The sequence below is a fragment of the Budorcas taxicolor genome, chromosome 9, assembly GCF_023091745.1.
Source record: "Budorcas taxicolor isolate Tak-1 chromosome 9, Takin1.1, whole genome shotgun sequence".
Lineage (NCBI taxonomy): Eukaryota > Metazoa > Chordata > Mammalia > Artiodactyla > Bovidae > Budorcas > Budorcas taxicolor.
The window spans coordinates 59752083-59764195 of NC_068918.1; the positions used below are offsets into that span (position 1 = coordinate 59752083).

At 37.5% G+C, this 12113-nt stretch overlaps 1 protein-coding gene across 1 annotated transcript in view; it reads left to right on the forward strand.

The window, feature by feature from the left end:
- L3MBTL3 (L3MBTL histone methyl-lysine binding protein 3) overlaps positions 1–12113 on the forward strand; it is a 78435-nt gene that overhangs the window by 20011 nt on the left and 46311 nt on the right. The window contains exons 10-12 of the mRNA XM_052645686.1: positions 680–771; positions 3207–3358; positions 10973–11049. Of these exons, the coding sequence (XP_052501646.1) occupies positions 680–771; positions 3207–3358; positions 10973–11049 (321 nt within the window). The remainder of the gene's footprint in view (positions 1–679; positions 772–3206; positions 3359–10972; positions 11050–12113) is intronic.

Consider the following 12113-nt stretch of genomic DNA (forward strand, 5'->3'; position numbering starts at 1 on the left):
TACATAAATTGGCCTCATATGTGGTGAATTGTTTTTCTTTTCACACCACCTTCTGGACTTTGATGGAAGTAGAAAAGAGAATCTACTCGATAAAATTAAATGCCCAATTTCCTTTTTAAAGGGAATGTTGGCTTTACCAGTGTTGAACATGAAATGGTGAAAACTAAGGAAAGGACATTTCCATTATTGTAGTTGGCCAACATGCTCACTTCATGAATCTTGAATTGTCATTCTTGTGGTGACAGGCTAGAGAGATTTTATCTCTTGTAATACCATTTTTTCCAGGGTCCCACTGTTCCTACAAGTTAGTCTCCCAAAATAGAATGAGTGAGGGAAAAACTACTGCAGCTCACTGCTAATGAATTCTACCTAAATACTGATAGAAATGGTTTGGCAATGGAAAGAAGTCCATCTGAGGACAGTGTGTATTTGCTACCTCATACCTTTTCCTTTCATCCATTACCATTCATTCGGAATTGAAAAAATAATACAATTTGTTGGAAATAAATACCCTGTGTGTAAAAATCCTTAGATCCTAATTATGAGTTAAATACTATCCATTTAAAAAGTCACTTGATGGCTTGATTTTGGCATGTTGGATTTACAGGTAAAAGTAAGAATGGAAAGCTAAGTATGAAATATTTTGGTATTTTACTGTCTCTATATGTGTGAATCCTAGGATATAAAGAAGAAGAATTTAATTGGCAGACCTATCTTAAGACATGCAAAGCTCAGGCTGCTCCCAAGTCATTATTTGAAAATCAGAATATAGTAAGTACCTCTAAGATACTTTTTCTTTCACAGGAAGTGGCTTTTGAGTGTTTCCTTGGATAAATTACAAGTGATAACAAGAAACTATAATAAATGTTATTGCTTTGGTAAATAAGGTGCTCTTAAGCTGTAAAATTAACTAAAAATTACCATGAATAAATATCTGTTTTTAACCATATCATGGCTGTCTTTTAAAAAAATTAAATAGTAAAAGGCAACATAGTATAAAACGTAGGTATACTTTACAGTTAAGGTGCCTAAGCAAATTAAGTTGACTGGGACATTTTATGGTTATGGTCACTTGATTTTAGGAGTACTGTTCAGATAGGATTCCCATAGTGAGATGAATGTAACCCGATTTGAATTTGCATGCTAGAGACTATCATTTAAATCTTTTCTCCAGCTTCTAGCTCTGTTTAGCAGTGTTAACAGGAGCAAAGTCCAGATGTGTTTGTATTTTCTACTTCTTAAACTATGGGCATCTCTGAGGAGGCCTGATACATTACAGTGTTCTACCCTGATCAAGTTCTGATCTAATTGGAAAGAATAGAGGACAAGCAGGTGGAAAGCCAGAATCTCACCTTTATAGTTGATGAGAGCTCAGTTGGAGTACATGCATGGCCTATATCTGCTGACAAATGAGTCTCTTGATTCTGAGCCCTGGAGTTAGAGATTTATTGGCCCTTCCAACCTCACCACTCTAGCCCATGAGCACTGGACCAGGGCAGACTACCATCTTGCAGGACAGAGCTTGCTCCTAGAGGGGAGCAGAGTGGAAACTATATGCCCTGTAGGCCAGCTTAACGGTGTGACCACTTCTTTCTTCCAGATTCACCAGTTAGGTGACACTGTGTGAGTGTGGAGAGAGGCCATCATATTTCACTAGGGATTCCCTCCAGATATCAGGAATGAGAAAAACCTTCCTTCCTACTCCACATACTCTCCACTTGAGAAATGACATTATCCAGGTGTTTTGAGGGCAACAAGTCTAATGGCTGAAACATTGTCTAATCAAATTGAACATAGGCCAGCTTGAGTTAGAGAACTGGAAGCTGGTGTGTGTGTGCACGCACGTGCATGCATTTAGGTAATTAATAGAGATAATGAGCCAGATTATTATTTTTAAATATCTTAATTGAGAAGATAGCTTAATTGCTGAGATGTACATGCTGCGTAGTCAGTCGGCATTCTCCTTCAAGATGAGGGAGGCCAGTCAGGTGGAAAACTCAGCAATTGGCTTGCTGTCACGGCTCCAAGTTTCCTAATCCTTGTCTGGTTCTCGGATGATGAGTTCAGTCAGGTATTTGAGCCACTGACCATCATCTTAAATTCTGTGCATTGCTAGCACAAAACTGAATCTTGGGCCATGTCTGTTTGGTATGTAATTAATTTTTGTATTTCTAGATTTCTCTACCTCAGAATACTCAAATACTTATGGTCTGATACAGAAGTCCAGGGCTTAAATATATAGTAACAGTATCTGTGTAGCATTAGTGCCTGAGACAGGACTTCACTCTAACATATTCAGATACATGCCTGTTTGCATTTTTGTGATGATGGCTATATAATTATAGTAAAAAGAGATAACATCTATTTTGCTTAAAGTAATGAGAAAAGTGTCTGTATGCTTCAGTCTGGACAGAAAGATTTTTTCTGAAGGGCAGAAATGACTTGTATGTTGTGATTGATACTGCTGATATCCAAGTACTTCTCCGAGATTAGGATATTTTTCTTCATGAAATATTTTGAGGAATGTTTACATCCACAGCATTTCAAGTACTGCATCTGACTTGAATTTTTATTGTTTTAGTTTCATGTCCCAGATGGCCAATAATCTGTGGATTTCCTTATATTACAAGCTATTTTGTATGTATTAACACCCAGCTCTTTGGGTGCTATTGTGAATAACATCTGGATTGTTGAATCAAAGTTGTAATAATTTCCAGCCTTTCATATAGGAAGATGGCCTACTTTTAGTAGAGTATCCTTTTGAAAGATTTTTCAGAAGTGGGAATGAATTTGTACTGACTTACACACATTTTTCACTTGATTATGTGCATATTTTAGATGAAATAATTTTCATTGTTAAGTCAGTAAAGGAAGAGAGAAACTGAAAGTAAACTATACGTACATAAAACTTCCCTAACTAGCATGGTCATCTAAAGTACCAAGACACATGTTAAGATTAAGTAAACTTCTCAAGGTTGTGGGTGTGTTTGTTTTAAAGGTCCAGATAATTAATTGGGTATAGCAACGGGGCATTTTTCTTATTGCTGCTTCTTGAAAAGCAACTCTGCTGCAAAACTGGTCTATGATTTTTAAATTATGTGAATACAGCTGATGGGTGCCAGGCTTTCAAGCAGGGGTGCAGAGAGGGTACAGGTCCTTGTTGTTAAGTGTGTGCTTATCTCTAATTAAATCTGTATATTTCATAGACAGTGATCCCGTCAGGCTTTCGAGTTGGAATGAAGCTTGAAGCTGTAGACAAAAAGAACCCTGCATTCATCTGTGTTGCCACGGTAACAGATATGGTGGACAATCGTTTCCTCGTACATTTTGACAACTGGGATGAGAGCTATGACTATTGGTGAGACATTTTTCATTGCTGTGTGCATTTTCTAATTGATGTTTATTCAAGTACTTATTTAAAACCAGTCATAATGCAAAGCAGAGAACACAAATAACAGTATTCTGTCCTGCTCTTTCTCATTTCGGATTTTTAACTTTACCTGTTCCATATGGCACATTTCTAAATAACGTCCTTTAGCTCTACTTTGTGATTTGTAATCTAGTTGACTACCTCCTGTGGAAGCACAGTTTGTACCACACTCCCACGTGAGTGCACACACAGATTCACACTTCCCCCCTCATCTGAGGTGTCTTCTCTCATTTCTTAAGAAAATATTTTTAATCTTCCTTTCATATTTTCATGCCCAGTAGCTAATTTTACTATTTATAATGACAATACAAATTATTAATTGAGGAATATTGTTTTTAACCCTTAAGGGTTTTGGCTATATTACATAAAGTGGCAGGAGCAACATAATTATAAAATTACATAATCATGAAAGGATTATAGTAAAGCCATAAGGTTTTGATTAGGCAGTTGAAATAATGATTTTTCATACCTAATTCATGTTCACTGATGAAACTATACTTTGCTGGTGAAAGGCATTTCTGCATGGTTCAGTTCCTTCTGGACAATACTTGCATTGAGAAGTGACAGTTATCTTCATAAAATGGGCTAATGTTGCAGTAGCAAATGGATGTTAATTTATGTAAATGTAGCTCAGCTTTAGGAAAATTTGTTTCCTGACCTTTTAGTGTGTGTATGGTTAAATATTCAATAGAGCCATTAATAATTTCCATTACTTCTTGGATTGGATTCTTACACAGTCATCAGTTTTACTTGCGTTGTTTTAAAAAAGGAGAGACATTGAAAGCTATTTGCTATTTAGACTGTACACCTGTGGTGGATTCATGTCAATGTATGGCAAAACCAATACAGTATTGTAAAGTAACTAAATAAATAAAGATGAATTATAAAAATCTGAATTATATTTTATGTATGGTTTTCACAGAATTTTTTAAAGTAGTTCCATGATCACATCACATAGAATCAAGTACTTTTGAATAGTATAGTAAGTTTTGTCCAGCTTTTTTCTGCAAAGCATAATTTTCCTCATAGGATATCTTTTTTATTCAGTTTGCAATCAAATTTGTTACTGAAATACAAACCATTTCAGGTATATACAAAAGTTAGAACAGTAGAGTGACCTCCTGCAGGCATTACCTACTACTGGCGATTATCAATATATACCAGTTTTGTTTCCGGTGTTTCCTACTCTAAAATCCCAACTCCAGGACTGTTTTGAAGCAGATTCCAGATTCCATAGCATTTCATGTCTGAATGTGTATCTCCTAAAGATAGAACTTCTTTTTCTTTTTTCAAATATATAAAGTTATAAATAGCATCATGTCACTAACATGCTAAAACATTATCCCCCAGCTGTCTTGGTTTATTAGCTTTTGGTCCAAATAGAGTGTGCATTTTATGATTGCTTTGATGTTTCTCTTGATCTCTTTTAATTTATAGTTTCCTATTCCTTCATCGTTTTCTTCCCACTGTAACTTTTATTTAAGAAACCAGATTGTTTGTCCTGTTGACTCTGCCACAGCCTGGATTTGCTGATTGAATCCTCATTGTATTGCTTCCCATGTTCTTCTCTTTCTCATATTTTCCGCAAACTGGTGGCTTTTCATTTAAAATTATCCATACCTGTCTTGAATGAGTGAGTAGATGAGAAAACTATGAATTTAGAAATACTGGAATCTGTCCTGGGTGGAACATATTTCTCTCCCTCCTGTGTTTGATGTGCTGTGTTGATGGCAGTACCAACATGACAATTGGGATCCAGTCCTTTTATTAATAAATGATACTTTATTTATTAGAATCTGTTGGAATGAGAGCTTTTGCTTTTAAAAGTTCTGATTGTTTCAGGGAGAACTTTTTAAAAACAGCTTTTGCCTGATATAACACAGTGGGTGAATGTTTCAGTTATTTTTGTGGTCCTATAAATATTATAGGGTTTTAAAAGTGTAGGTTCCTTATTTGATATAATATGTATTTCCTTTAAAAGCATTCATTCTTCTGGGAAAAAAAAGTAACGAGAAAGTCTAGGAGAATGTATCACATTTTTCTTTGATGCCAAATGCCTAGGGAATAGGAAGCATCCTGGTTTCTTATTAGAAAGAGTAGGGGAAAAAATTGATCTCTTTCAGCAATGATTTTGCACTTTTACAAGCACAACCAAAAATTATTTTTAGAATGGAATGTACTTTGAGGATAGACTTACACTTCTAACTATTGAAGTTGTATTTTGTTGATTGTCAGAAAAAGGATAACAGTGTGTTCTCTTCCTCGATACAATTAAGGCATATTGAAAATAACTTAAGTGCACTGCAGTTTCTCCAACCTTATTAAATACTATGTTCTTTGATCTTTGAATTTTGGAATGGTTTTTATCTGCATAAATTAGTTGCTTAGGTATGTAATTGAGGTTACAAATTGGATTGCTTTCCCAATTTAAAATAGTTTGAAAATGAGATTTTTTTCCTTTGAATTGGGAAGTGATCTTATTTCTTTTTACCTTAGTGGGAATTTGAAAAGTGTGCTTGAATGCGCGTGTGCATGCACGCACTCACACACACACACATTTGTGTACTGCATGTTTAATTGCACTAAAACATTTCTTTCAAAGAGAAATGCTATGTGGGATTTAAATTTATGTAGGGTTGTAGTAGTTTTTAATGAGAGCAAATAGTATACATACATTAGAATAACAATTGGTTTATTTCTGGGTTTTCTCTACACTTTTGTTACTAGTAGTTGGGCTGTTTTACATGTATACATTAAGAGTAATAGTAATTTTATGTGTCTCCCCAAATAATGTTGAAAAGTTTGCATCGTGTTGTCAGTTTTTCAGAGCAGTGTGTGTGTCATCAACCATTATATTCGAGAAACACCCCTTGATGGTGCTGGCGAGTTACAGAGATGACAGGGACCTAGGGACCTCTGCACTTCAGTCTTGAGAGGCTCGGTGTCTGGGAACAGAGAGAAACACGACACCTCTGTCTTGGCTGCAGAGGCCATGGTGGTTAGCGCTTAATTATTAGAACCAACTGCTTGCTGTCTGTGGTGGCATGTGGAAGGAAGGACTGACTGACTCACGGAAGCTTTCTCAGAAAGATCTTCCTGGGGACATGGAATTTGAACTGGATCATAAAGAATGATAGGAGTTAGTACTTAGAAATTGGGATGAAATAGTTCTGGCCAAGGAAAGCACTGACTTATGTTTAAGTCCATGGAGCAAACAGGGATATGTTTGGGGTATTCAGTAAGTGACTTAGTCCTTCTAAGCTTTAGGTGCCCTCTTTGCAAAAAGGGTTAATAGTCCCTATCTCACAAGATGTTGTGAGGATTAAAGTAAGAATTTCAGAAACAGAAACCAGTTTGCAAAATGTTAAAAAGAGGTGGCCGTTATGCGAAGTACTGACTCTTTGGAAAAGACCCTGATGCTGAGAAAGATTGAAGGCAGAAGGAGAAGGGGACGACAGAGGATGAGATGGTTGGATGACATCACTGACTTGACAGACATGAATTTGAGCAAACTCCAGGAGCTGATGATGGACAGGGAAGCCTGGGGTGTTGCAGTCCATGGGGTTGAAAAAAAGAGTCGGCCACAACTGAGCGACTGAACTGAACTGACTGAAAGAGATGTCCGTAAGGCACATCGGGCAGAGTTTAGCCCTGAAGGTGAAAGTGGGTTATTGTCTCAGAGGGAGTAAGCCCCTCAGGTGTTGGGCTTGGTTTTAGGCTGAAGGAAAGAAGCCACTGTTGAGCGAGAGTGGAGACATCTGAGACTGGATAATTGAGGACCCCAGTCCCATAGGAGAAGGGCTAGCCTTGGGGAGAAATGAGCTTTCTTCTCTCTCAGTGTGGAGAAAATGAAGACTTGAAAGGAACATTGATGTTAGGGTGATGAGATGACACCTCCTTTGTCTCTTCCTGGTAGTCAACTTGTTAGAGAAAATCAGGTTTTATGCTTGAAGCAAATTATGGATATTGAAAACAGCCTCAGTAGGGAATGGGCTTGGAAATGAATTAAGGATGAAAAGGAGAACGAGATGACTCGGGATGAGGTCTGGGGCTTAGTAAAACAGAATGATGGAAGCCCTGAAGAGTTAGCACAGAGTGGGAGCCGGGAAAGTAGGCACCGGGAAAGAAATTGGCAGTCATCATGCTCTGGAATGGCACCCCACTCCATTACTCTTGCCTGGAAAATCCCATGGACGGAGGAGCCTGGTGGGCTGCAGTCCATGGGGTCTCTGAGAGTCGGACACAACTGAGCGACTTCACTTTCACTTTTCACTTTCATGCATTGGAGAAGCAGTGGCAGCCCACTCCAGTGCTCTTGCCTGGAGAATCCCAGGGACGACAGAGCCTGGTGGGCTGCCGTCTGTGGGGTTCACAAAGTCGGACACGACTGAAGTGACTTAGCAGCAGCAGCAGCAGAGACCAAGTGTGCTGTATTTGTTCAAAGAATCTAAACCATTATTGCTTGAAATGAAGACTTTGATGTGTTCCTTAAATGAGCAACTTGAAATGTTCTTATCTGACTCTCTGCCGAGATCTGGGGAGCCCAGTGTGTGTGCATCAGTTTTGTTTAGCTTTTGCCAGTGACTGATGAAGCTAGGGCCCTTTACTTTCAACCTGAAATCACTTAACCTCTCAGTGTTTCCATAAAATGAGGGTCTTAATGTTTGCTCACTTTATATGACAAGTGTGGGTTCTTCATGAATTCTTATTTCTATTATTATCTACCAATCTAGGTCTGATTTGGGTCTTAGCAGCCTTCATAAATAATTTGTACTTACTTGTGAAATGGACTTAAAAATTGTTTTGAAATGGACTTTCTTATCAATACACATAAAAACCCTCAAGAAAGGAAAGGCGCAGGGAGCAGCAGTTTGCCAAACGTTTCACCATTAGTTGTTCTTCGTTGTCTTTCTTCTTGGTTACATTTCTGCTTTTGAACACTAGATGGGACTAAGAGATGACTTGTGTTTCAATAGTAACAAATAATTTCACAGCCTTCCCACTTCTGAAGGAAGTATTGTTTGTTTAGAGAGGGGCTGTAAGTCAACTAGATAAAAATGAGGCTATTTTTAGTTTCATAGTTGAGACAGCTTCTTTATTTTATTTACCATTTATTTTAAATGGTGACTTTGATCAATATTTAAATAATATTAAAACCTTATATGAGATTTTGGCTGTACAGGAACAAGTGGCCAAAATATGCTACAGTGTTTTCTTTACTTGTAATATATGGAGAAATCCAATAAACAGAATTGTGTCTAATACTTTTACTTTAATCATCATGAACCTGACATAATTAGAAGTACTTGATAGTTGTCTTAAATTGAAAAAATTAAGTATTGCATTTGTTATTTTTTTCATTTTTAAGGAGCTATTAAGAGTTTTCCCTAGAATAATATAAAAAAATTCCCTAAAATAAAGGCTGCATCATTACTAATAATCCATAGCCAAATGATTTTCCAGGAAAGAATAGCATAATGGGAAAATCAAGATCCATAGTTTTGCTTATACAGTTTAAAACCATGCATCTGAAGGGATTGGGCATTAAGTGTACTGAGATTTCCATATATGCCTCACCTAGCTCCCCTAAATATTTCCCAGCTTAAAAAAAAAAAAGCTTTCTTTTTTTTTATCTAATGTCTCATTTCTCTGCTTCTTTTTAAAACAGAACTCCTTAAATGTGTTTTCTGAGCTAGCTATGCTCATTTCCTAACATTTTCTCCTAAACCCACTCTGTTTAGGCTTTTGCCCTTTCCCATACCCAGCTCCACCACAGCAGATCTTATCAAGTATACCAGTGACCTTTACGTTGGTAAATCCAGTGATCAGTTCTTGCTTTTTCTCTTCTTCGACTAAGCAGCAGCATTTGACTCGACTGATTTCGTCTTTCTCTCTCTCTCTCTTATTTTACCAGTCATTGTTTCTTGGACTTCTTCGCCTTTTCTCTTTTCTGTCCTCTGTACTCATTTTCTGGATGGTCACATCTCTGCTCATGGCTTTAAACACCACCCTATTTGCCGATGACTCCTAAATGTGTTTTTAGCCTTGATCTTGCCCTTAAATTCTGAATTTTTGTGCTTATGATCTACTACTTTACATGCTTGTTAAACATGTTAATATCAGATCTCTTCATTCACTGTTTGGAATGTCAGGCTGTGCTTGCAGTCTTCCTATCTCAAAAAATGGTAACATCCATCTTCTAGTGGCCATGCCCAAAGCCTTGGAATGTTCTGGACTTCCCTTCACTCCCACTCTGCATCAAATCTATCAGCTTATCCAGTGGATTCTTCCTTTAGAACATTGACCTAAATATACAATCACTTCCTATTATCTTCACCACCAGCACTCTGGTTCAGGTTACCCTCACCAACTCTGGCAAAAACCTTCCAGCAGCCTTTTGTCTCCTTCCCAAATGTGGTTTATTATCTGCAAAGCAGTCAGAATAATTTCTTTAAAACATAAATCAGATTATGCCACTCTTCTGCCTAAAACCTTTCACAAAATGTTCTAGTAAACGTCATCTGTACTTGCTGTCCCCTAGCATGGAAGGCTTTCCTGTATATATTTGAGTGGCTCAGTTCTCTCTTCACTCTTTTCAGATGTCATCTTATTTAAGAAGTCATCTTGACTATGTGTTTCGAAGGAATATCTTGCCACTGTTTCGCTCTACCTTTTTATTCCAATTCTTTGCATAGCATTTTGCCCCCAGAATATAGATTTTGTTTGTTAATTAATTTCCTCTTTTCCCACTATACTATAAGCTCCAAGAGGCTGAAAGTTGGTATATATTTTCTTTGCTACTGTATCCTCAGTGCCTATCCCAGTGTCTGGCACATGATAGACGCTCAACCTTTCAATGAATGGGTGAGTGAATGAATAAATGAAGAGTGTTGCATGATGGGATGAGTACTATATGGAACAAGTTTGATTAGGAGCAAGGAATCAGATGTGCATACTGGTAAAGAGGCCTTGGCAAAGCATATACTTGATTGAAGTAAAGATGACAAAGAGAAGAGGTGAGGAAAAGAAACACCCCATCTTAATACCTGGTCTCTGCCATTCTAATGGGCAATAGAGAGAGCGTGTTTGCTTTTTGAGGGTGATTGTGCTTCCTGCTTTTGTATATTTGTCCTTAGAAATACTGAAATAATTTTAGCTTGCCTGTGTATATGCTATTTATATACATGTTTATTTTTCCAAATGATTTTCCTAAATGGAAAGTCCAAATTTTAGTGACGTTATTTTTATATTTGCTATTTTTGCAGTTGTGGAATATAACACCACTTGTGTGGGAGCAAAAACTATTTGCCTGGTGTCAGTTTTGTATGTTATATGTATCTGATAGACATCTCCTTAGTACTAATATGTTGGAAGAGTGAAAAATTCTTTGGTTTAGCCATTTTTTCCCAAATAAGATAGATTGTGAAAAGGTAGAACTCGGTGTAAAATGTTCACAATCACTAACCTTTTTTTTTTTTTCAACTTTTACTGGTATTTGAGAATTTTTCCTAATTACCATTTTTAAATTTATATAACTTACAGGTGTGAAGCCTCTAGTCCACACATTCATCCAGTTGGTTGGTGTAAAGAGCATCGAAGAACGCTCATTACTCCTCCAGGTTTGTGTTGATTATGTGTCTGCTGTTTGTTATTTATGTCAATTTGAGTTTATTTTCATGTGCTAAAGAACAGATTCTGTGACTTCATCATAAGACAATGAATTTTTTAGCATGTCCCTATTTAACGTGCCCTGGCTACTGCTGGTATGAAATGATAGAGTGGTCAGCTCACACAGAGCATCATTGTGGCGTATGTGGCTTCTTCTGGATACTCCTGTGAGTAATGAAAACTGTCATTGTCATAGGGAAAGGATGCCTCCTTGGTTTATTAGGAGCTGTTGTGTAGATGTTGCCCACAGCACATAAGCAACAAAGACTCAGCTTGGAGCTTCAGATACTTGTCTCATTCTATTTTGCCAGCTAGTGTTGTTTTTAGCCTTGTCCCTAGTTCCTTGATACTGTTTCTCAGTTAGCACCTGATATTTACTCACTCAGAACCAACCATTCCTATGATGGGCAAGGCAAGTCCCTTCTACCTCCTGCAGTTTCTTCTGTGTTCAGGGATGAAAGCTCCTATTCTTTACTGATTTACAGAGCTGTTTTGAAGGTGAAAGAATATTTGCATAAACCATGTGGTGTTAAAGTAAGATATTAAATGGTTTGGTAGCTCAAATGTGCTGCTGCCTGGAAGACCCCACTCAGCCCTCCTAGGTTCTGGGATTTACATAATACTAGGAGCCAGTGAATAATGACTGCCACTGTCACCATCTGAATTACATTATATTATACAGATTCTTTTGGACTTCACAATTTGATATTGATCTTTTTATTTTTTTCCTTATAATACTTTTGGTCATCATTGGCAACCCACTCCAATATTCTTGCCTGGAGAATTCCTTGGACAGAGAAGCCTGGTGGGCCACAGTCTATAGGGTCGCAAAGAGTCAGACAAGACTGAAGTGACTTAGCATGCATGCAGGGATCTGTTAAATTAACAGGACCAGTGAACAGCAGGTTCCTGGCTATGTCTTCACAGGCTGGGAAGGGGTGTGTGAGGTATCATTACTGACTTCTGATGTGAGGCAGATTACCAAGTCTTCTGTCTCTTTTCATGGACTTTTATA